The sequence below is a fragment of the Phyllostomus discolor genome, chromosome 15, assembly GCF_004126475.2.
Source record: "Phyllostomus discolor isolate MPI-MPIP mPhyDis1 chromosome 15, mPhyDis1.pri.v3, whole genome shotgun sequence".
In the NCBI taxonomy this organism is placed as follows: domain Eukaryota; kingdom Metazoa; phylum Chordata; class Mammalia; order Chiroptera; family Phyllostomidae; genus Phyllostomus; species Phyllostomus discolor.
The window spans coordinates 9166252-9191881 of NC_040917.2; the positions used below are offsets into that span (position 1 = coordinate 9166252).

Below are 25630 nucleotides of genomic sequence, written 5' to 3' on the forward strand. Positions count from 1 at the left end.
CGTCCCGGGCGACACGTCGCTGCAGGCGAGGGGACTGGCCAAAGCAGCCGCGGCCCTCCCCCTCCCGCCAGCACTGCCGCTCGCCCCGCCCCGCCCGGCTGTGGAGGGTGGGGCGCCCCGGCGCAGAGCCCGCCCACCCTGCCCGGCATGGCTTCCCATTGGCCGAAGGGCTGGAGGTGCGAGGAGGCGGGGCCCGCCCCTGGCATCTCGCGCCGGGGAAGGTCGGCCAGCGAGCGCTGGGTGCCGCGGGCAGGGCGTGGGGACGCGGCGGGCGCGGAGGAGACGCAGCGGCGGCAGGATCGGCGGCGCCGCGTCCCAGTCGCGAAGCCTGCCTCCCGCCGCGGCCCGCAGCCGGCGGCGCCCGAGCTCTGAGGGCGCTTCCCCGGGCGCGAGGCCCGAGGCGGCCAAGACGGCGGGCCGGCCGGGCGCGGGGCGGCGGGCGCTGTGCTGCGGGCTGCGCTGGTGGGGGGCCGCGGGCCGCGGCGCGGGCCCGGGGCCCGGCGCGTGCGGCTGGGAGGCGCTGTGGGGGACGGGCGCGCGGGCGGCGGCCGGGGCCATGGCCGAGGGCGGCGGGGGCGCGCGGAGGAGGGCCCCGGCGCTGCTCGAGGCGGCCCGCGCGCGGTACGAGAGCCTGCACATCTCTGACGACGTGTTCGGCGAGTCGGGCCCAGACAGCGGCGGGAACCCCTTCTACAGCACCTCGGCCGCCTCGCGCTCCTCCTCGGCCGCCTCCTCGGACGACGAGCACGAGCGCCCCGGGCCCCCGCGGGCCCCCGGCGCCCCGCCGCCGCCGCCCTGCGCCCCCGCCGCGCCGGAGCTGGAGGAGGACGAGACAGGCGCGGGCTGGAGCGCCGCGCTGCGGGACCGCCCGCCCCCGCGCTTCGAGGACACCGGCGGTAAGGCGCGGCCGGCGGCGGGGCGGGTGGCGGCCGTTACCCCGGCCGGCCGAGGAAGGCGTGACTGCTGGGGCGGGAGAATTCCAGATGCTCCTTGGGCCGCCCTGGTCGAAGGCTGCTGTGCGTTTCAGAAAACAAATGAGGCTGCGGGAGCCGGGATTTAAAGTGCGAGAATCAATCTGACTGCGTGCGGGGGTGGGGGGACTGGCGAGGGGGCCGCGACTTCCTTGTGGATGGAGGGGATGAAGCAGAGGCCGCCGGGGCCAACGTTTTGTACTGGCCAGGACGCGTGGGGGGTGAGCTTCCCGCACTTGCTAGAGTGTCCCCGTGTCCTACAGCAGGGGCGAGTCACACCTGTGGGCTCACACCTCAGGGGTGAGTTAGTAGAGGTGGGCTTGCCTAGTTGAGGGGATTCTGAGTATGTGACATGGCTTGGGGTGGGGACAGTCATTTTGTAGTGACTGTTCCGGGCAAGGCCCGCCCAGGTGCCAGGGGTGGGGCAGGTCGCTGTTGGAGCGAGGCCCAGCAGCATCTGCAGGGGCATCCACCCATCACGTCTTCACCAGGTTTTAGTTTTCTCCAGTTAATCAGAAACTTTGGCTGTTTATGCCATTTAGGATCTCTTGCTAAGAGCAGGAGAGAGTGAAAGGACCCTTTAGCAGGGTTAAGGTGTCAAAAGGCACTGTCACCCGTGTTCTGCCCACCACCTTGGCCACAGATTGGCTCCTGATACCCAGAGAAGGTTGCAGGGGTGCTGGCAGATAGGTGACTTCTTGAGGGTCTTTTTACTGCCTGCTTTTGCAGGAGTTGAGCTTTTAAATATCATTGCTTACCCAGCAGAGGCTTGGCAGCCTCTGTCCTCTCTGAGAGGTGGAGGCCAGCCCTTTCCAGCTGGCCTCTGATGCTTCCTTTCCTAGCTTTGTGACGTGCTGTGGTGGGCCCTGACTCTGCACACCATTGTCATGGGTGGAAGTGTGTGCAACCAGTGTTGTCAAGGGCCAGGGAGTGGCCACAAGGAGCACGATGAGGCTGACCGTGATGTGGCTCTCCTGTGGCTCTCCCTGACTATTGTTCAATCAGACAGGAATCCAGCACGCAGGAGGCAGGCCCAAGGGACCCTTGGCTGGTGCTGGACTTGGATGTGGGCATGAGGCTGCAGCCCGCTGGTAGGCTGGTCGGGTTGGCTGGACTCTCTCAGCAGGGAGTGGTCCGCAAACCTTGGGCAGGCAGCCTGCAGTGTAGATGTGCTAAGCTGCATCTGAGCTTATAAAGTCCATCTTAGCTGGGCAGTGCTTAGGGTAGCTAAATTTAAAAGCATGCTCTCCTTTGGGCTTTAGCTGAGTTTTGGAATTTTCAAAGTCAAATCACTCTGCATACTGTTTTTACACCCTCTACATTTCTTCTTTTTTTAAAGATTTTATTAATTTATTTTTAGTGAGGGAAGGGAGGGAGGTGGGGGGGGGGAGAGAGAGAGAGAGAGAGGGAGAGAGAGAGAGAGAGAGAGGGAGAGAGAGGCATCAATGTGTGGTTGCTGGGGGTTATGGCCTGCAACCCAGGAATGTACCCTGGCTGGGAATCGAACCTGGGACACTTTGATTCCCAGCCCGCGCTCAATCCACTGAGCTACGCCAGCCAGGGCCCCCCTACATTTCTTATAATGTCATTAGGTCTTCCAGTCCTGGGTAGCTATTTTCCGTATTGGCTCTTTAAGAATTGTACCTATTCAGAAGCCTGGTTTGGCAGACTTGATGCTAGGAGTATCTGTGATCCAGCTTTTGATCTTGGAACCCTTGAGATGCGTGCCCTCCTGGGAGAGAACACAGCAGGTCTCCCTGTATCTCAGGGGGAAAGAGTGTAACTGGGTTAGCTTAGGCCCAGTTAGGAAGGAGATTGATGAGTGTGCTGGCGTGAGAGGATGAACACACTGGAGTACATTTTAAGCAATATTGTTTTTCTTAGTAACCTATAAGTGGGAGAAATTCTGCAGGGGAGCAATTTAATCCAGCCACTGCAGCACTTAAATGGTCACAAAGAGCAGTATTAGGTGTCATTTGGCATTAGGTTCAAGTTCTGCTTCCTTCAGGTGTCCACAGCACCCGCGCCCGAACCTGAGAATCACCGTCAGGCACTTTAACCGAAGACATTAGTGGTTATCTGATGGTAGTTAGACCCAATTTTGTTTTCCCGTCGTGCGTGGGAGTTTACTTTTAAAATCCAGCTCTAATGAAGAATTTCTTTTCCTCCGTGTACTAACACCCTTGTCCCCAAGGGAAATTTGGGGTGGAGGTGGAAGGATGAGGTTGGTGGCTTATTAAGCATGAATTCAGATGCTCTGAAACAATGCGGTATGATTTATGGGGGCTGAAAATAGATACAGAAACATGTGGCTGCTCAGAGACAGTCCTTGTGCCTAGTGGTGTGGAGAGAGACGGATGTCTTTATTAAGAGGCTGGGAGCTGCTCCCTGGCTGCTCTGAGAGCAAAGAGGTTCAGCTTGTTAGGTTTATTAAAGTGCAGTGTCTAAGACGCTCTGAAAGAGTGTGCGCCCCCTTTCGAGGAAGGCAGCCTGTCTCTTCCATCTTTGTCCCCCAGTTTATTAACACATCTCCCTGGGCTGCTAGAGTGGAGTGGGGAGCAAGAAGGGGGTGGCATTTTGATCTGTAATCAACCTTCCTAATAGAAAATTTGTAACAGAAATGGATGTTGCTGATAGAATGAGGAAAGCAAAGGATTCTGGTCTATGGAACAGGCTTCATGCCTGCCTTCTGTTGCACATACATGTGTACATGCGTGTGTCACCATGTCTTATGTGTAACTGCATTGCGTGTGTTGGTTTGGGCTGAGTAGGGTTTCTTCTATCAGAAAGAGGTTGTAACTGCTGTTTGGCACCTCTCTGATGACCCAGAACCTTTTTCAGAGAATCCCTGGGCGTGAGGAGGGTGTAGCACTGGGTAACCATTGTGCCTTTGATCTGCATTCAGAAGGGGTTGGGGGGACATTTGGTGCCCGGCTGCAAGGAGGAGGGGAAGGAAGAGGTAAGCATCTCTACGGTTAAGGTGGAGGCTCCTAACTGCTCTCCAGGCTGCCCCAGCCTTCTAAGACCTTCCTTTTTTTTTTTCTTGTTTGTTTTCCAGTGTACTGAGCTTCCTGGATCTGGCTCTCCAGAAGTGCAGCCAACGATTGTGGGTGGAGGGGGTCCTCTCCCTCACCCTTCTCTCTCCTTCCCCAGGTTCTGGCTCTGCCTTGCGGTGTGGGGTCCCCGGGGATGATTTAAATACAAAGACTGCGCCTGCAGGGCTGGCTGACAGGCTTTTAACCCTGTATAGATGGAGGGTCAGCCTGGGAGCTGAAGCTGCTTAATAGGAGCTCGGGGCCTGACCCTCTTCCCGCCAGACTTTGCAGCGAATCCCCTAAAGTAACCCCCGCAAGCTGTCCGCCTCTCTGCCCACTCTGCAAATAACCACGACAGTGTGCAAGCACATTCTTTGAAAACTGCATGAGATTCAGGCCTGGCTGCTTTTTGGGCTTCTGCCCTTTTGGTGTTTTTTTTTTTTTTTTTTTTTATTCTGAGCAGTCTTGTGATTTGTTCTCTCTGAGGAGGCAGAGGAACAGGCCGACTCACAGATGCTCGGGGCTGCTGTCTGTTCTGCATCGCCCGTGCTCTGTCGCGCCGGCTGGGATCTGAGCTGTTTGCTCTTTCTATTAGAGGTTCGACCTCACGGGGGTTTCATCCCCTGTGTTCCCTGTCAGCAGCCCTCTGTAATCATTCGGTGACGGGGCATGACCTTGAGAAGCTGGAGAAGAACACAGGGCTTTGAAAATTAACACCGTTAAACGTTTCATCTTTAGAGTTCTTGTTGGTTCATTCGGTTGAAAGTCTTTTTGACTAACAAGCAAGAAGAGAAAAATCTTTCTCTTACACTGAGAATTCACTGAGACCCTCTGCTGACTGTACTGGGATTTCTGAGCAGAGCTATCTGGACCCCCGTCTGGGGTATAACGTATATCCTGCCTTAGCTCCGTGGCTGTAGGAACTTGAATCTTAAATCTTGGTTGCTACAAGATAAATCTCACGCAGTGCTCCACGGTGATCCAGCACGTGCCAGGCCACAGGAACCAAAGGGAGCTTCCTGGGGGCGACGCTTGCTCTTTCCCAGGGGTCTGCTCACGTGCGAGGGGAACCTGAGCTCCCAGTGAGGACAAAGACCCCAGTCCTCATCTGGACCATGCTTTCCCAGCCCTCGGTGGTCAGGAAGTTGTCTCCCCTTTATGGAGAACGGCAGATGGTCTTTTCGGGCGGGGTCTGGGGCCGATGAGATGACAGGGGTAACAGTCACCCTCCAACTAGTCAGACTGGACTATTCAGGAGAGATGCCCCCCATGCTTTTTTAACACCTAGAACTTTTCACTCAAAAATATTTATTTTTCCGCCCTCACTGCTGTAGCTCAGTGGATTATGCGCGGGCTGCGAACCAAAACATTGCAGGTTCAATTCCCAATCAGGGCACGTGCCTGGGTTGCAGGCCATGTCCCCAGTGGGGGCCACATGAGAGGCAACCACACATTGATGTTTCTCTCTCTCTCTTTCTCCCTCCCTTCCCCTCTCTAAAAATAAATAAATAAAATCTTTAAAAATATATTTATATTTCCACTCTAAAATATCTATTTTCATATTTCTACATGGACTTCCTTTTAGCTTTTTAGGGGGTGATATGTAGTTCTGTGAGGTCTAACCACGTGTGGATTTGTGGAACCTGCCCCGCCAACAGGATGCGGGACAGTAGACAGAATTTGGTCCAGCTGCTGACTGAATCCCTGCTCCTCTGAGCCGAGCCGCTGTGATGGGAGGTCGGCGCTTTTCTGTAGGGGTGGGGCTTTGAATACATCGGCATCCTGGGGGTTGTGTGAGGGCTCCTACTCAGTTTTCAAGTTTAAAACTCACCTTATGGTATATATTTTCTCTTGTTAACAAGTAGTACATGTTCATTTTAGAAAAACCCAAAAAGTGAAATGATAAAGTGTTAAGAATTCCCATAATCTCCTGTTACCCGGAGGTGATCACAGTTAACAGACTGAGTCCATCCTTTGTGTTGCTTAGATTACGTATTGGCAGGTGGCCTGCTTTTCAGTTCTAATGAATACATTGTAAACATTTTCCACTTAAATTTTAACATGTCATTTCAATGAAGACATAATACTGTACAGCTCCCTTTAGGTGGATGCGGAGTTTATAGCCCCGCCTCCATTTATTTACATATATATTTATTTGTTTATGTTTATTTTGCTACAGTGAATGTTCTTGAAGCTTAAGTTTGTATGCACATCCTTAACAGAGTCCTTAGCATACAATGATCAAAACAGAACTGAATTCAGGATTTTGCACATTTTGAGGCTGTTGATATGAGCTGTGAAGTAGCCTTCCAGAAACGCACCTACACGCACACCAGCTAGCAGCATGTACCAGGAGGGTCCACTGGAAAATCCTGCTTGTGAGGCAGCACACCGGACGCAGGATTCCCGCTGGTAGGGTAGCTGAGAGGGGCACTATAAGACAGCGCGTATTGCAGTGTGACACGCCGATGGTGCCCGAGTCTCAGTGCACAGCACACGGCCTGTGACACCACCCAGGTCCAGATCAAGGGCGTGCCCAGTGCCCCGAAGATCCCCGCAGGGCCCTTCCCCGTCACTGCCTCCCACCTCTGGAGGAACTGCTGCCTGGATTGCCATCACCTGGTCCTTTTGTGCATCGTTGCATCCACACAATTCATTCACATTATTGCATGTAGCGGTCCTCACCTAAGGACATGTTTGCTGATTTGGAAAGAGAGGAAGGCGCAGAGAAAGAGACAAAGGCCAATGTGAGAGAGAAACATCAATTGGTTGCCTCCTGCATCCGCCCTGACCAGGGACCAAACCCACAACTTAGGTATGTGCCCTGACTGGGACTTGAACCCTCAACCCTTTGGTGTACAGGATGCTGCTCCAACCAACTGAGCCACCTGGCCAGGGCTATTTTCCTATTGCTGTGCAAATACTGCATTATCCTATCATTGGACTGTCTCCAGAATGGGGCTGTTATGGGTAAAACTGCTACACACATTCTTGCGTGTTTCTGGTGGACACACACATACATGCCTAGGGTGTGACTGCCGGGTCATGATACACGTTCCAGCCCGGGCACCTTTACACACTGGGTGAGCCTTTGCGGCCGGCCCGTCCTGCACCTCGCAGTATGTTGCGTTGTACTCCTGGCCTCTGCCCACAGAGTGCTGGGGACACCCCCTCCTGGGCTGTGGCAGGCACACCCCCTCCAGGCCTTGCTCCTCCTATGTGGATACCCGCCAGCCATGCGGGATGCGCCCGGTATCCTCAGCAAGCATGTGGAACCCTGCTGGGATAAAGCGATAAGTCAGACACGTCCCCTGGGGTCCAGCGGGAGAGGCAAAGTGACAGGGAAGAGATAAGGCTGCCTGGTGGACACTGCGATCGAGGGAAACGTGGATTTGGATGGGCTTCTGGAGGGGTGTCCCCTGACCCAGCTGTGCTGGGGAGCAGCCTCTGGCAGAGGTGGCCCCTAAACTGCATGTGAAGGACAAATAAGAACTAGACAAAGAGGAAGGAAAAGGGCATCTCAAACCAGGGAGCAACCTGGGCGAGGCCCGGAGGGGGCCTTGGCCCATGGGTAGTCCCTCTTGTCCCTACACTGAGCGTCCTTATCCGAGGCCTTCTTAATGCAGATGTCTTAAAATTTGACATTTGTCATTGTCACCGTTGCAAGTACCTGCAGCTGGGACGGGAACTCCAAGTTCAGGCCTGGAATTAACCTGGCAGGTGCTCAGGCCCACAGGCAGGGGAATTTGGCAGGTTGGGTGAGAAGTAAGCGCTTCCAGAGGGTGGAACCCACGGCGAAGCGCTGGGGTCTTTCCTTTAAGGAGGGGAGAGGGGAAGTGACAGCCGAAGGCAGTGTGTCGAGGCCTGTATTGGCCAAAGGAAGTGCAGTACTGCCTGGGGGAGGCTCTCTCACGGAGAGAACAACAGAATACTGAAAACGCGAAGGGGGTCTCTGCCTGGACTGGCGGGCGAATACAAAGAGCCTCTTCCCCCTTGCTTGTGAATTCCAGGAAACATTATTACAGGAGCATGCGTATCTGGCCACGTTTAGGTGTGTGTTTAATAATCACTATTAACAAGTTGAAGGCCACAAATGCTTCTGCCTCTTGTACGTTCCACTGCTGCCCACTCAGACACGCCAGCGTCGCCATGTGGCTGGCGACTGGAACCTTCCTCTGCTCCGGTTCCCAGCCTCCAGGCTTGTCGCTCCTCCCACCCCCACCCCACCCTGCCTCTCCAACCACTTGTGGGGAAGAGCATCTTTTTACAAATAAAAGCTCATCCACCAACTTTTCTGCTTAAAACCTTTTCACAGCTCCCAGTTCAAGCCAAAGGGAATTCTGGATCCCTTCTCCAGGCCTCCAAGGTCCACAGGTTGCCCCAGCCTTCCTCTCCAGTGTCACCTCTGGTCACCTGCGCTACTGTCAACACTCTTTTAGCCACATGATCGATCTCAGAGCCTTTGAGCCTGGTCGGCCCTCACCTGGAATGTTCCCGATACTTGAGTGGGAGCCTTGCTCTTTGTCTGGTCTGAGTTCCGATGTCACTGTCTCCAAGAATCTAAAATCATCAACCTCCCTCTGGTCCCTTTTTGCAAGCGTACATCCTTACTCATTCCTCAGGTGGGCCGAAACCTTGGGCATCTTGGTCAGGATCAGAACAGGGCGAGTCCTCAAGCTCTGTTGAAGGAGTGAATGAACAGAGCAATAGGCGGGTGGATGCAGGAGTAGATGTCAGGGACGGGATTTGGCACCCCTGAAGAAACGTTTGCAAGGAGCTGAGCGTTTCTAACACCCAGAATAGTGGGAGAGTCGGCAGTGTGTCTCACAAGGGAGTGAATTCCTTCTCAGGAAGGCACTGGGCACTTCTGGGGTGTGTTTCACGGGGATTTGTGCCCTGGAGAGAAGACTGAGTTTGCTGGCCTCTGGGGAACTCTCCAGCCCTCGGGCTTCTGCAGCCTGCCTGCTTGCTAATGGCTAAAGACCTCAAGACAGGGACCTATTAGGAATTTGCAGGGGAGCCAGCTCCTTGAACCCTTTATTTAACTATATATATAACAATATATATAATTATATATATACATATATACACACACACATATATCACATACTATGTGCCGGATACTTTTCTAAGAACTTTCTAACCTAGACAATCCTCATAACAATCTTATAAGGTAAGTACTATTATTACCCCTATTATAAACTCATTGTCAGGAGCAAAGCCACTCCTGAGTCAGGCCTGTTCGTCATGGACTAAATTTACGTGGGCAAGAAGTGAACTTGGCTCTGGTTGTCGCTTGTCTGGTGGGAGGTTGTCAGGGCTGCCCTCGGAGTCCCCACCGGCACTGCACCGGCCCTAAAGAAAAAGGGAGGAGAGGTGGGTGGGCCAGCAAACTCGAATCACTGGGCCGTTTGCCGACTCACTGGGTGAGGATTCATGAGGGGAAGTCACGGAAAAGAGAACATGGAGAATAGGAGTGAATAATCTGCCACCCTGACTTGGGGAGTGAGATAATGCAGGTTAAGCAGTGGCGGGCACAGGATGACCGTTTAATTGCATGGGGATGTTTGGAAGTTGTAGGGGTTCAAAGGGGCAGTGGTTAGTTTGTGGCTGGGGACTAGGTGGGCCCAGCTACATGCATGCCGGGAGCACCCAGGCAGGTGGCTCGTGGCACCATCCCCTGTGCGGTGAGCACCTTCCCTCCTGCACCCGAAGACTCCGGGAAGATGTGCAGGGAAGCTCAGTGCCGGTGCTGCATCGCAGGGAGCTGCAGTCTCTTCCTCTAAGTGGCTTCTTTCCCATGTTGCCAAAGTGGCCATGAAGCATATTGTGCTATTTAGAAAGTTTTAAAACTTTTTAGCAGCAAGGAATCCCCGAGAGGAGAACACAGGGTACATACAAACCAACGGAAACCAGATGTCTCTCTCTCGGAATCCGCGGTGGGAGGCCCCCAAGTGCCCCTTGGTCTCCCCCACCCTCCCCTGCCACTCTCAGGTCCTGAGGCGCCTCACGGACCTGCCACCCTCCTGTCTGTCAGGAGCCTTCAGCCGGGACCCAGGTCACAGGGGAGAGAGGCCCACAGGCAGGTGGCAGACCTCAGTGGGAATTGGTCACCGCCCTCACCTGTGTTGAGTCCCACCCTCTCTCAGAAGGTGACAAGGAAACCCGTGGGTGAATGCAGTTCTGATGTTCCAGGGCCTCCAAAAAGCTCCCATGGTGGAAGCAAATAAAAATGGAATTAGCGTAGAAGTAGCTGGAGCAGACCGGCTTCTTGAGTTTAGGAAACGGACCTACAAAGAGAATGTATGAGATCGGGGTAAAGTATGATTTTCTCAGAAGCCGGAACAGGTGGCTCTTCAGGAGGGTGATTAGTGAGCGTCTTGCTGCTTCGAGTGCCTTCTGCGTTGGGGGAACGGCGGAGGGTCGGCCACATCCTCAGCAAGTTTTCCTGGGAGCCTGGAGCCTGGCCCCCGAGGGCTCTGGTCTGGTGGGCATGTGGATGGCTCTGACCAAGAGCTGACCTGCCCCCCGTTTCCACACGGGGGCACAACTCACATCTCCACACTTAGAGCACAGTGCCCCGCCCTCACACCGTGACTGGGAAAGCCAGCCGTGGCTGCACAGGGAAAAACAGAGGGAGTCTTATTTTCTTGGTCATTTTATCGACAGGCATTACTATCACATGTGGTTTTTAACTGCGCTCCTTGTTTTACCCTTTTCTTGTTAGAGTGCCCCTCCCCTCTGTCTTTGCCCCCTGCCGCTGTCCCTGTAATCCACGCTGACAACGTGGCGCTTGTACACAAACATACACACACATCTATGGGGGGGCTTGGTCCTTGTGTAACAAATGAAGGCTTGCTCACGTGCCTTTCTGTCACACTCCTTTCATTCACTCATCCTTCGTGAAGAACATCCTTCGGTTCCCATCTCACTTCATCTTTTTCAGGAATGGCTGCTGGACTTTCATCAAACGCCTCTACTTTTATCAAAATGCTTTCCTGGAGATGGCCTCCTAGTTTTTTCCACGTTTAATTGATGGGCAAAGTAAATTTCATCGGATTCCCGGTCTTGCGCTCCCCTGACACTCTTGGAACCTTCCTTGGAGCGAGTCCGGGCTGGTCTCCCTGTGTATCTGTGGTCCATGGCCGACTCCCACTGTTCGCTGGCATCATTCAGACCTTCTGTGCCTGAGCCCTCGTACCCCGGACTGATTAATAGTTTCCCTCCTCCTCTCATCTCTCACATTTGGGTATGAAAATCATGCTCGGTTTCCTAAAATGAATCGGCTTATTATTCTTAAATCCCCTTTGCTGTTTAACAGTCGAATTACAGGTTAGATGCAACTCAGCTCCGAACCTGGCTGGTGGTGGTACTTTCTCTGAATGTTCCATTTCTTAACTCATTTGGATGATTAAAGCTTCCGAGGCAATCATCTAACTCTTCTAGGATTTCAAATTTGTTAACAGAAAATTCCATCCAGGGTTAAGAATGATTCTTTTATTGGCTTTTATATCTCTGCTTTTAATCCTAGTCTCTCGTCTTCCTTCTCTCTCCCTGAACCCGCCTTTCCCCTCTTCCATCCGCCCCCACCTTCTCTCTCTCTCATCCTTAATTGGGATGAGAAGCGTTGTTCTGTTTTATTAGTTTCTTTTGATTTATTGAGCTGTCTTTTTGATGAATATGACATTTCTGTTTATTTAGAAAAAATCTTTAATAGTGAAGGCATTTGACAGTAAAGTCTCCTCGGAGTGTAACTTTTAGTGTATTACGCATTTTGGTATGAAATGTTCTCTTTTCCATTGCGTTCAAGATTTCCTTGAGTCCCCCCTTTGGTTTCTTCTTTGATCTAAGCGTATATATCTTCATTTCTAAATGGTGAAGATTTGTTGCTTACCTATTTAATTCTAACTTTATGGATTGTCATCAAAGCACTATCTTTTAAATCTTTAATTTGAAAGGTTTGTGAAGATTTTCATTGTTGTCAAATGCAGAATTAATTTTTATAAGTGTGGCGTGGGAAGGCGCAAGAAAAACATGTGTGTTTTCTATTTGGAGGAGGTGAGGGTGTCCGTGTCTTTATTTTTCCATGTCTTTATCCCCCCTGCCCCCACCCCCGGCAGGCCTTTCACATTCGGAGAGCTCAGCTTTCACCGCGCTCTTGCACCTTTAAGAATGCTTACGTGCCGTGTTGTTGAGCGCGCACATGCTTACTACGCCTTTTGTATCTCCCCCCAGACTGTGCCTGTAGTGTTGTCCCTTTTCATCTGGCTCACAACCCTTAGCCTTAAACCCAGCTCGTCTTCTGTTCATTTTGGCGTTTCTGCTTCCTCTTCCGCGTCTGTCTGGCATCAGCTTGCCTGGGGCATTATTTTACATCTCTGTTTGCCATTTTAAGTATGTTTCTCAAACAACATATACATATATAAAAATTTATATATGTATATATATAATTTATATATATATTTGATACATTTATTACTATATGTAGTAAGTGTATAAATGTATACATTTGTGTGTATACATATGTATGTGTATATGTAGTCAAATATATATGTACAATAAATGTATATTATATATACAATACATATATATTTAATACATTTAATGTATTTATAAATATATATATATTTATTACACCTCAATAGGCATTTTAATTTAGCTAGAGAAATCAATATGTATACATTTAAAGGAATGACAAATAGGCATGGTTTTATTCCTTCCTTCTTATTTTATTTGGCTTTTTGACTTTCTCTTTTCTCCATTTTGGTGTTTTGGTCTAGTTGTCCGTTCTTTTTCTGCATGGTAGCTATGGAAGTTCTTTCCATTTTAGGGGTAACAGCTTTGTTTAGACGTGACTCACATGCTATCCAATCCACCCATTTAATGTGTATAATTTGGTTATCATCTGCAAAATCAATTGTAGACATTTTCATCCCAAAAAGAAACCTCTGGCCGTCACCCCAGCCCCAGGCAACCACTGGCCTCATTTCTGCCTCTATGGATTGGCCTGTTCTGAGAACTTCATATAAATGATGCCACGTAACATGTGGTCTTTGGTGACTGGCTTCTTTGAGTTAGCGTAGTTTTTTAAGATTCGTCTGTGTGGTTGTATGTGTTGACATTTCCTCCCTTTTTTAAGGCTGAATAATATTCCAGCAAGTCGATACACCGCTTTTTTGCTCATGTCTGGAAGCGGGTGGCCTCGGTGGCCTCTCCTGCATCTCTGTTCTCTCGTCTCCGGATGTGGCCTTCAAGTCTGGCATCTTGTCCTTCTTGCTTCCCATCTCTCCATGCTCTGCTCTCTGCTCGCTCGTTTCTTGGGCTTGACCTTCTGCGTCAGTGGTTCAGGAACCACATGGGACCCCTCCACCTTCTCTTTGAAGAGCTATGTAGTTGGGGAATCACGTATTTTAGTTACAGGGAATCTTTTTTTTCTTTTTCCCTGTGTGTGTTGCAACTGAAACTCTTCAAATGCTAAAATTCGAATGGTATCTGTAGCTCCCGGTAGCTCTGTCTTCTGGGGTGTGTGTTCTGTTTCTTCTGACCCATCTTTGCTGCAAGACCCTTGCAGGGGGTTAGTTTGCTTTGCAGGTTCCCGGGGCCCAGGTCTGGTGGTATCCGCGAGGGGCTGGCTGGCCAGTGTGTGGGGAAAAGGCAGGCCTCCTCCTGCCCACAGCGGACACCGCGTCATCTCAAGCTCAGGGGCGGTTCCTCTGCCTCCAGGGCCTGGGAGACTAGTCAGAGCTCACAGGCCAGCGCCGGGGACACTCCCACGTCCTCTAGTGTCTTCAGGCCTCTTGGTCCTGGGCCCCTGGGCCAGCCCCTCCAGCTCCAGGCAGGAAAGCCCTTGGCCTCTGCCACAACCCATAGTGTGTGCAGCCAACCACCACCGGGGGGTCCTTTGTGCGGGAGAGGCAGAGTGGGGACAGAAACGGGGGGGGCCGTATTGGGGTCACCCCATCTTCTTTCAGAGAGAAACATGGAAGACTTTATCTCAGGGAAAAGAATAAAGGTTTAGTGGGCAGCACTTCACTAAGATTATTTTATGTCACACATAGATAAGGTTGTCACCCCCATTATACAGCAGAAACAGACTTGGGGAGAGGAAGTGGTCTGGCCAATGAGAAATCACAGTGGCACCCGAGGTGGACCCGCTGGTGTGCCTTCTCAGCTCCGGCATTGCTTTCTGAGAGGAGAGGCCGGAGTCGCGCTGGCGTGCAGCGAGCACTGGGATGCTGGCTGATCTTGCTCTGCATCCTCACAGTCCCAAGGCTGTGGGTGCTTCGGGGAAATGTGGAGGGGGGGCTTGCTCTCCCCGTGGGACTGATGGTCAGAGAGGGCATTCTCAAACTCCCTAACAAAGACACGGGCTGGTAATTGTTGGACGAAGGTGGGAAGCCAGGAAGGGCAGACGCCCCTCTGAAGAACCTGCTTCCGGAAAACCAGACGCAGTGACCGTGTAAGCAGTTGCTTGGAGCTGCCCCTGGCGGGGAGTTACACGCACTCTGCTGAGCTGAATATTGCCTAATTGGGACATGCCGGTATTACAATGCTGCGATTGCTATCTTAGGAGGCTTTTCGTTTCGGCCTTTCAGGATAGCTTAAAATGGTTTTGACCTATTTTCTGCTCTTTCTACCTGGAGCTTAAAAGGCCACATCCTCAGAGCCAGGAGGTGGCCATGATTTTCAGGTCTCTGCTCCGCGGGGTCCCGTGACCCTCCGCCAGCCTGTGCGTCAGCCTGTTAGGCACCGGGTCCAAGGGGGTCTGGGCAGTTTCGGATGCAATGTTGGGTTAAGTGTGAGAGTGTAAAGAGCATGGACTTTTGAGTCGAATTCCCGAGTCTGCTTCGAGACCAACTGCATCCTTGAATTCGCAGGCCTCCCAGCCTCTGCAGGTCACTGGGCAAAGAAACGTACCTGAGCCTCAGCTTTCTAATCTGTCACGTGACTTACTCAGTGCCTCGAAGCCTCGATGGGAGGGGTCACACGCAGGTCCAGAATCCGTGATGTCGAACCCTTAGCAAAGCCACCGTAAATGCTAGTCCCTTTCCCTCCTCTTTGTCTGCCCCCGACTCGCCCTGGACCTCCCCTCAGGGTAAAGAGGGAGATGCCAGACCACACGGGTGGTTTGTGCAGGGCTTGCCGGTGAGTGTGCGTCCCTGGCTCACCGCTGCCTTTGGGCTGATGACTCACGAATGCACGTGGATGTCGGTGTCGTTTGGAATCAACGTGTGCAGAATCCATTGCTCACAAGAAGTTTGGTTGTAGAATAAGCTAGTCGTGTTTGGTACAATCATTTCTATTTTCCAGGAAAGACTGGGAAAATCTGAGAACTCAATGGTTTTGGCTGGCCCCACCCCACCACCGGCCATCACTGTCGGCAGGGGCTCCCGCAGCAGGGTCCTGCCTCTCTCCAGTGCCAGGCAGTCTGGGAGCCCTTGCTGCCCTGCTCCAGCCCCTGGTCATCACGTTTCTGTCCAGGTCGCCCCTCCCATTTTGCCTGGGCTCAGTCAGTGCCCGTGCCATTGGCTGCCTGGGTACCACCAGACGTGTGGGGTGGGTGGGTGGGTGGGAAGGTGAAGCTTTGCATGCAGGACCAGGGCACAGATGAGCCCACCCACAGGGCAGAGGTCAAGTGCCACTGACGAGAGGGCAAGAGATGTGGCCAGAGGCCTGAGGCCTTCAGTTTGGGAGGCGCCAGGCAGCAGCAACCCCAGGTTAGGAGGTGAGGCAGTGGGCAACCTGGTTCCTTTCTAACCCCAGTGTGTTTTCAGTGTTGCTTTAATGCTCTGGGAGTCAGAGGGAGTGACCATGTTATACGGTTTTTTTCCTCCTGGATCTGGCTGCCACCTCCACCTGCGGCAGAACACGTGCTGCTGGAGCCCAGGGCTCAGTGATCTTGACCCCTGGGGCACCTCCAGCCAGGCTGTGGCGTGGACTGCGGCGAGCACCTCAGCCCCTGTCTGCCCTTTGAACTCGGCACGTGACCAGGGTTTCTCTCCAGGCTTTCACTAAGCGCTCCTCAGTGGCCTTCCCGGTCTACCTCTCTCTGCTGCCCCAAGCAGTGGGCAGCTGGTCCTCAGGTCCTCCTCCACGTGGCAGGTCAGCCCCTGTGACCTGCGAGAAGAGCCATTTCAGTGGCTCCTCCCGAGCAGTCATTGAGCTCTCCCTGCAGCACAGGACCGTTACACGTGTCCGCACACCCGCACGGCTGTGAGCTGTGCCCGTGTCTAGCACACACGGTCGGCGCCCAGCACGAACCAGACAGACCCGTGTCTGAGGGGAGGATAGACAGACAGCAGGGTAGAAAGGAAGCATTAAGAAGACACAGTGGGCAGGATGAGGGGGCTTGGGAATGGTGGGGCAGGGGGAGGAGGGTCAGCTGCAGAATTAAATAGGACAGACAAGACTGGCCCCATTGAGAAGAGAGGTCTGAGCCCCGGCTTACCGGAGGGGAGGAGTTGGCCAAGTGGCCATCTGGGAGGTGGATAGCCTTCTGCTTGGGGGGTGGGTAGGGGATGGCCAGGGTGGGCCCAGGTGGGAGTGTGCCCGGGGAGCCCCTGTCAGTGGGAGCAAGTGACAGGTAGGGGGAAGGAGGTCCCAGGGGCAAGCGGATCACCAGGGACGTATAGGCCATCGTAAGGGTGTGGCTTCTACTCTGAGTGCAGTGGGGAGCCTGGGGAGTGTTCTTGGCCAAGGGTAACAGGGCCCAGCGTGACTTCTAAAGAGAGGCTCTGGGCGCTGGGCTGTGCACAGCCCGAGGGAGGGCCTGGCCCCTGCCGTAACCCAGCAAGCAGGGGAGGGTGGAGGCCGTGAGGCCTTCGGATTCCGGGTATGTCTTAACACTAGCGCCAGCCGTGTGCCTGATGGCCTGAACGATCCAGCTTGGGCCCCGAGGGCTGCAGGTCCTGAGGAATGACGACAGAAGAAATGTGGTCCTTCTGCTGAAAGTGTGATTTGGTGCCCGAAGAGGCCATCAGGGGGATCTCCCCAACACCCTTCCGTCATCTTACCCTCTGACTTCTGCAGATTATCGCTGATCTCCATCATTGCCGGCGATGGTGGCAGCAGCACTGGGAACAGCTACACGAGGGCCAGGCTGGAAGGCCTGGTGTCTGTTGCCCGTTAGGGCTGAGTCCCTAGGCACCCAGGGGTGGGCTTTCCCCAATAAGATGAGCACGCCAACCTCATCGGTCCAGTGGAAGGGGCTCTGGCAGTGGGGCCAGGTGAGGGGCTAGCTCCTCTCTGTGGGGTCCCCAGGCAGGGCCTCCTGCTCTCTGAGTGGCTGGCCCCCTGGGAAGATGCCAAGTGGGCATCAGCAAGGCTGGGAGGCCTGTTCTTCCCGACTATGGTTGTCAGAATACAGGGTGCCTGTTCGGCTGAAATTTCAGATACAGAGTGTTTTAGTGTAAGTTTACCCCCAACCTTGCATGGGGCACGCATGAAAGAATTATTCGTCATTTATCTGAAATTCAGGGGAAGGAGGAGGCCTCGGTTTTCATTTGCTAGCCCTGGCTACGCTCTCCAGGTGTGTTCTTGCCAACGGGTGAGCAGCACCTGGGACTTAGCCTACACCTTGGTAACCTGTCAGGGTTGCCAAGTAACAGCGATCAATTTTGGAAGAGCCGTGTAATTTCGTGGAAAAGGTTTTGCCGAGGTCCTGGGTCATCCTTCTCCCTTGGTCAGAGCGGAAGAGAGTTAGGGCCAAGCTCTCACCGGAGCACCCTCTGCCCCCTGCCCTCCCTCTTCTGTTTCTCCCGGGGGGGTTGCTCTGTGGGACCAATTGCCAGCCCATTGCTGCATTTTAAGTCCCACTGGATAAGGCAGTGCAGGCCCCAAGGGGCGTGGTTGCTAAGGACTGGGGCTCAAGGTCTTGGAAACCCAGGACTGGGAGCTGCGGGGTGGAGTTGTGTCAGGAACGCACAGGCCTGGGGCTGGCTCTGCCCTCTAAGGCCTTACGGCCTGTCCTGCTGGGGGACCTCTGCTTCTGGTCCCGTCCTGAGCATCTACTCTGCTAGATAATCACCTCCCACCTGTTACGGGCTGAGTACGTTCCCCCAAAAGTCGTCTGTTGAAGTCCTAGTACCTTTCAATGTGACCGTGTTTGGAGATAAGGTCTTTAAAGAGGTGAGTTAACGTGAGGTTATTCTGTTGGGTCCTGATCCAACATGACTGGTGTCCTCATAATAATAGGTCGGACACGGGCAGGTACCCAGGGATGCTTATGTGAAGACACGGGAAGAAGATGGCTGTCCACAAGGCAAGGACACAGGCGCCGGAGAAACCACCCCTGCTGACACCTTGACCTTGGATGTCCCGCCTCCAGAACAGAGGGGCAGTCCATTCCTGTCGTCAAGTCCCCTAGTCTGTGCTGCTGTGTTACCACAGCTCCAGCAGACCCATGGGCCATCCTACCAGAGAGAGACCGAGGAACAAGCAAGGCGGGGAGGCGAGACTCCCGGGCTGAGATGGGGTGGCCCCAGCTGTGTGTGCCCCTCAGCCCTTTGCCAGCTGGGACTGTGCCATGGCCTGCGAGCGTCCCTGGGACCAGATGCTCCATTTCAGGTGTGAAGGTCATCCGTGGGAGGCGGAAGACCTTTTCTCTGGTGTGCAGCCCCTGGCTGGGGAGGGCTCTCAGGCAGTGACCATTGCTGACCAGAGTTGCTTGGTGCCTGTGCCGGAGACGCTGCCAACCATCCTCCCCATGTCACGTGCTCCCAGCTTCAGAGCTGGGTCCTTCCCAGCAGTGCTGAGCCCCGCAGAAGGCAAGTCCCATAGGAGAATGCCATCTGCGCGGAAGCTGTGAGACCACCGATCTTTTTGAGGACGTCTAACTTCTTCACGCGCATCACACACCTACAGAAGAATGCACAGTCTTAAGTCACAGCCCGATGGATTTTTGCACATGTGTGCATGCTCACGTTTCCTGGAGGAGGTTTCGAAAAACTGTGTTATTCCAGAGCTATTTTTCTGGCCATGACATCTTTGGGAATTTAAAATGATTTTTATATCGTTGTTCTTAGCAATGAACTTGATAAATATTCGTCAGTCCCTTGTGTGGCTTGGTTTAGTCTGCCGTTAAAGATTCGTCTTCCTTCCTAAAAGTGTCACGTCCAAGCCCTGGCCGAGTAGCTCAGTTGGTTCATCATCCTGAAACACCATGGTTGCGTGGGGCATCTGCACCCCGGGGCAGGGCATGTGCAAGGAGCAGCCAATGAATGTGTGAGTCGGTGAAACAACACATCGGTGTGTGTGTGTCTCTCTCTCTCCAAGATTTGGGAAAAAGTCACTTCCGATGCCACCTGGGCCCCAGGGAGATGCCTCCTCTTTTCTGGGCTCTAGGCCCAGCCCGTAGTGGACTCTGGGATTGGGCCAGAGCCTCCGGGAGCAGAGACGTGTCCTACAGTGGGAACTTGAAGATGGGTTGATTTGAGGGAGTAAGAGCCTACCTTGAGTGCAGAGGATTGGTTTTGTTATGCTTTGGTACTTCCAGTTACACATTGTTTTCCTTTTTCCTTCTGAATGCGATTGGCCATTTTTACTTCAGATTCCTAGATTGACTCAGAGAGGGCAGCTGGCGATGCCAGCAGAGCCAGGGGGCAGCCCCCAGTGTAGCCGTGCAGCTCGAAGCCTGGGCTTCCCACCCTCCCGGATTCCTGGGCTGGGGCGACCACAGAGGCCTTCATCTGCAGTGGCCAAGCCGAAGGTGCCGTGCGAGCGTGCAGGCATGGGTGTGTACGTGTGAGCACCTGGTGGCCTGTCCCGGAGCACACAGGCCTCCTCCTCTGGAACTGCTGAGCCGCCAGGCTGTCTCTTCCCTGTCCCTTGCTGCTGCTGCTGCTGCTGCTGCTGCTGCTGCAGACCCTGGCTAAGCCCTGTGGCCTCCGGTGCTTTGTCCCCAGACCCGGTGCCTTGCCATGGGGGGTTCCTATGGATGAGGGCCTAAGCAGGGGTGTGGTCAAGGACAGCAGCTGGAGCCATCAGGCCCCAGGGACACACAGGTACCTGGAAACAGGGGCTGTGTGGTCCCAGGTGGAGCTGAGAGCCACTGGGGCCAGGGAGCAAAGGTTTGGTGGTAGGCAATCCGGCCAATACTTTGCCAAAGGGCGGGTTTCCAAGGAGCTCTGAGGGGAGGGTGGACAGCGGACGAAAGGGTGGAGCAGATGCTGAGCTCTGGAAGTGGCTGCCAGGCGCTCCGAGCCCTCTGGGCCTCCGTGAGCGAGAGAGAGAATGAGGAAGCCCTGGATGCTTTGTAACTGAACTTTGGAGGGGAAAGAGCTGCCTGGAATTAAACATTCTGAAGCTTTAATTGAAAATGGGCTCAGCCCTGGCTGGTGTGACTCGGTGGACTGAGTGCCAGCCTGTGAACCAAAGGGTTGCATGCAGGTTCAGTTCCCAGTCAGGGCACGTGCCTGTGTTGCAGGCCAGGTCCCTAGTTGGGGGCATGCGAGAGGCAACCCATCACGTGTCTCTCACACATTGATGCTTCTCTCCCTCTCTCTCTCCCTCCCTTCCCCTCTCTCGAAACATAAATAAATGAAATCCTTTTTAAAAATACAAAATAAATAAAACGGGCTCAGAGGTAGCTGTCCTCAAGCCTTCTGCCTTTCCGCTGGCTCTGGGCTCCCGCCTGGTGGGGCAAACTCTGAAGCCACCGCGGCCAGAGGACCCGGCCCAGGTGGCGGCAGGCCACGGGCACTCCGGAACCCGGAGGGCTTCCACAGGGAGCTGGTCTCCCAGTGACACCTGGCCCTGCCACACCTCTCAGCCCAGCCCCGTACGGAACAGGCACCAGGAGGCGCTGCAGCCAGTGGGAGCAGATGCCCAAGACCAAGTCCAAGGTTCATCTCTCCTCTCTGTCGCGACTCCTTCCGTCTTGCTGTAGTCAGCAGGTGCCACAGCTCCGGGCTTCTCAGGAGGCCCTCAGCCCTTTGACAGGAGGTCCTTGTAGGACTGTAGGTGGCGACTGCCTTCTGTCTGCTCGAGCTTTCACATTCAAGGGTGTGTGAGGGGAGGCAGGACCCAGGTGCAGAGACCGTGTCTGATGCTGATGAGTTGTGATGTGGCCCCTCTTGTGCTGAAGCCGTCTGTCGGCTGGCCCCGCCTAGAGACCCCACGCAGAGGGGAGCATGCCCGATTTGGGTATAGCCAGGGGGAGGGGGGCTTTTAGCCATGTGCGGGCTGGGAATGGGTGTCCAGCGTTCACCGTATTAGAGGTGGGGGGATCCACCTCGTTGCACAGACGAGGGAGTGGAGGCTCGGGGGCGTTAAGCTTCCGGAGCAGAGCTGGGGCTGAGTCTGCAGCTCCTGCAGAGCCGGCGTGTGGCTGTGCCCACACTGCCCGGAGGCCACCCAGGCTAGCAAGGAGGGGGGTCCTGTTGCTTACTCTGGGGTCTTCCGAGTGTCAGCTTGCAAAGCACTGCTGGTCCGTGGTGAAAAGAGGAAAACCAAGGACCCTGGGATGGCAGCCTCATGAAGCTAAACGTGTCCTTTACCGAGACCCTGTCCTCATGACTTCTTCTTGTGTTAAAAAGACTAAAACCGGGGCTGAGAGGTTTTTTTTTTTTTTGTGGGGGAGGGGTATGGCAAAATAAACTTGGAACCCTATGAGTTCTTCTTTCTTTTGAAAATTGTTAGGTATGTTCCCTGGCCAGGTGGCTCAGCTGGTTGGAGCATCATCCTGCACACCAAAAGGTTGTGGGTTCGATCCCCCATCACGGTGCACACCTGGGTTGCAGGTTCGGTCCCCAGTTGGGGCACATATGGGAGGCAACGGATCAGTGTTTCTCTCTCTCTCTAAAAAACGTATGAACATATCCTTGGGTGAGGATTTTTAAAAAACTGTTATTGATGTGTGAAATTGAAAAGCCTGTGAACGTGGACACCTTTAGCGACCCCCTTCCCCCTGCCGATCAACAAGGGTTCTCACTGGGCCCGGACTCTGGGAGGTGCTCACCCACCAGCTCCTTTTGGCCCGGCCCCTCCTGGTCCCCATTCGTGGGGGCCGCGCTGCAGCCTGGGGGGAGGGGCCCAGCTGTTCTTCTGGGGTCAGCCCTGTGGCAGCTCAGTCACACACTTTGAAGAAATTCAAAGGAAGGAGGATTTTCATCTGGGTTTGAGATCTTGCTAGTGAAGCCTCACCGTCCCGGTAAGCACCCATCCGGCCCTTCCCTGTAAAAAGTTCGTTTCATCTTCTGCTCCTTTTTAACCGCACCATTAAACGAGCAGAGGCCCAGCAGGACGCCTGCGTCTGGCTGCCTGCGTCCCCCTCCCCTGGGGCCGGCGAGGCCTCCGGGGAGCGAGGAAAAAGGCGCATGGCGTACAGCTTCCCTTTTGTCTCTTGGTCTAAGGGAGATGCGTTGGGGGCCTCTGAGTAACCTCGAGGCCCATGTTATTCGCTGACTCTTAGACATGGGGAGGACGAGGTTTATTTCCACGTTCTCTTAGCTGCACTAAGCGTACTGCAGGAGCTGTGTTTTATGGATGACAAGCGGCACTCTCTGTCCCCGCTGCTTCGGTTTGGGCCCGAGCGCTGCCCTGGGACAAGGAGCAGAAGCACGCTCAGCGTGGCCGCTCGGCGCTGACAGGGAGGTCGGGGGCCTGACATCCCCTTTGTGCCATGGTGGCGTGTGACACTGTCACCGATGCCGGTGTCGCACGTGAGCAGCACCTGGCGGCGTCCGCCTCCGTGGGATGCGCGAAGTTCTCCGTCTGCAGAACCTCTGTCGAGTCCCCGTGGCGGAGGAGAGAGCAGACGTTTTTCTCCAGGGGGGGAAGACAGGGGTGAAATTGGAAAATTGCTAAACCACAGCACCACGAGCAGTTTCTGGATCCTTCCTCGGTGTTTTGATAACTGAACTAGAGGGTCCTAACTGAGTCAGGGCTCTGCCTGGGACACCCGCTCCGAGCTGTTGCGATTAGCCCCGTGTGCTCTGTTCCACCCAGGCGTCTGCTGTCAGGGACTGTGACAGGCTGGCCGCCCCGCCCTACCCTCGTACACACAGAAGCTCTGTCCCTGGCCTTCCTGATGGCTGAGGCCAGTCAGTGTGAAACGGAGGTGGGGAAGTTGGCACCGAGCCCCGCTAACGCCGCTCTGCTCACAGTCCATGGGCCAGCCCCTCCGTGATGCAGAGCAGGGGCAGCTGCGCTCCTGGGGTGGCTGGAGTTTGAGACTGCTTCCCCACTCTGACTGAGACCCCCAGCCTTGGACTTGCCTCCCCCTTGCCCTTGCTGAAGCCCACCAGAAAGACAGGCAGGGACACACCTTGTCAAATAAACATGGGTCATGTGATTTGCTGCAGCGAGAGAGAGCGCACACCACACTGTGCAGACGACTTGGTCAGAGGGGCTGGGCCTGTGCTGGCTGGTTCCCAAGTGGGTTTGAGGAAGCGGAGTCCAGGCCCTGGCCTGGGGCAAGTCCAGGTAGCAGAGCGTCTCAGTCATCTTCACCTAGAAGGTGGAGGGTGGGCGTGGCGCTGGATTGGCTGCGGAAGGCAGCAGTGGCCGCTCATGGTGGAGGGAACGAGGGATGCTTGGTTCTTCTTGTCCCTGCGCATCCCACCATGTCAGGGAGCAGCGACCCTGTCCGAAGGCCGTCACAGTCGGGTTTGTGTGCAGTGGGGAATATCCCCGCCTGCTGTCAGCTGCTAGCTGCGGGGAGGGGCCTTGCTTTCTCACCTGCCCACCTCCTCTGGACCCGTCCCCTCATTATAAAATAATGGGCGTGATGCCAGCCTGGCCGGGGAGCTCAGTGGGTCAGAGCGTCTTCCCAATACACCAAGGCCGTGGGTTTGATCCTCGGTCGGGGCACATACAAGAATCGGCCAGTGAATGCATCAACAAGAGGAACAGCAAATCGATGTCCGTCTGTCTGTCTCTGTCTCTCCCCACGGTCCCCCTCTTTAGAATCAATAAATCCATAAAAAGTAGGTATGCCTTCCCTGCCCTGGGCTCAGACAGTGTCGGGAGGATGCTCAGCTCTCAGAGGGCCAGGCCCGCTCGGCCTCAGCTCCCTGCGGCTGCAGCCCAGGCCCCGGGCCGGTGGCCCCCAGCCTCCCCAGGGTGGTGGGGTGGGGGTGGGTGTAGGAGAGGGCGGGGTGCAGCGAGGGCGAGGCCGCCTCACACCTGCCTTTTCCAGTGTCTGGCCTCGGGGGCCCCTCTTTCCTACTTGGTGACTGGACTCGACCGAAGCTCAAGGCAGGGGCAGCTCCCCTGTGGGGTGATGGTGGTCACCATGAGCGGTGACATGGGCAGCCCAGGTATTGTGTTTAAATGAGAGTCAGTGGTTTGGGGTGTGGTGAACAACTTTGATTTTCAAGGGCCTTTGCTTGGCTGTGTGTCAGATTCCTGAGGCACCAGCGGAGGGTTCTGGAGACCAGTGGAGACATAGTTGTACCTGGTTTCACTCTGCCTGTGGCGTGGCCTTCTCCCATCTCGCAGCTCTCCCAGGGGCGTGTGGCACCCCCGGCGAGGCCCCTGCAAATTGTCTCACCTGAAGTTGGGTTACTGGGAGTCAGTCACCCCAGTTCCCAAACCCGAGTCCCTCCTCTTCTGAATAAAACTGGGAAAATATTTGGCCGATCTGTCATCATTTTCAGGCTTCTGAGTAGAAGCAATTTATGGGGAAGAAGACCCCCGCTTCCTACCTGCTCCCGAACCTGCAGCCGGGCAACTCCAAGTGCCCGGCCCCCGGCCTGGCGCGGGTTCGAAGTGTGGCCTAGGTCCGACCCTGTGCCCCTGAGCAGCAGCGGAGCTGGGCCCGGAAGGTTCCGTGCAGTTCAGGTGAGGGGCTCTTCACATGTGTGTGCGTTCAGAGCAGCGTGTGGGTCCAGGACACAGGAGCAGTGTGGGAGAGAGGCACTCATGGTGCCCCTTGATGGTAACAGAGCACACTTAGCAAACTGATGGAGAGTCCACCAGCCATTCCGCTTCCAGCCAGGGGGAGCAGCCCCGAGATATTGTGGGGGTGGGGGAGCATGGATAGCGTTGTGTTGGGGCCCCCAGGCCGCACACCGCCCAGCCTCTTACAGACATTTCTTCTCCTCCCTCCTCTCTCGTGACTAACGCTTCTCCTGACACTTCAGAAAGCTCCGGTAGAGTTAGCAAGCCCACTTGTCAATGCTTATGATTTGTGTCTCTTCCTGAGCATTTGGAAGTGCTGGAATCTTTGGCCGGACGCGAGGGTCTTGCACCAAAGGAGTGAAATCCTGACGATGAGATTTCGTGGATCTCCACGAGTGGGGCACTTTCCGTAGTGGAGGGAAGAGCTGTGAGTGCCGGGCCCACCGCTGACCAACTGGACCGAACAGCCAGGCCGGGGACAGCCAGGCGGAGCGCCGGCTTTTGTGGTCCAGGCACACGCGGCTCAGGAAGTTGGTTCCTTCACTCCCTGCCTCGAGGGTGACAGGGTGACCAGCTGTCTGGGTAGGCACGAGACTGAGGGGTTTCTGGGGACCCAGGACTTTCGGTGCCAGCACTGGGAGCATCCTGGGCAAGCTGGTGCACCTGGTCACCCGAGGGTGAGAGGAGATGAGTCTGGAAGGAAAGCAGGTACACGGTGTTCCGTTTCTTCACCCCAAGCGTGCCGGCCCTCTGCTTAGGCTGGAGGTGGGCGGGAGCCATCTG

The 25630-nt window shown here is 54.8% G+C and overlaps 1 protein-coding gene across 2 annotated transcripts in view; it reads left to right on the forward strand.

Annotated features, from left to right (window-relative positions):
* Positions 1–474: 474 nt before the first annotated feature.
* The window catches only part of PGBD5 (piggyBac transposable element derived 5), a 75110-nt gene continuing 49954 nt past the window's right edge, over positions 475–25630 (forward strand). For both annotated transcript variants that reach the window (XM_028531309.2, XM_036016050.1), the window contains exon 1: positions 475–896. In XM_028531309.2, the coding sequence (XP_028387110.1) occupies positions 557–896 (340 nt within the window). In that variant the 5' untranslated portion in view covers positions 475–556. The remainder of the gene's footprint in view (positions 897–25630) is intronic.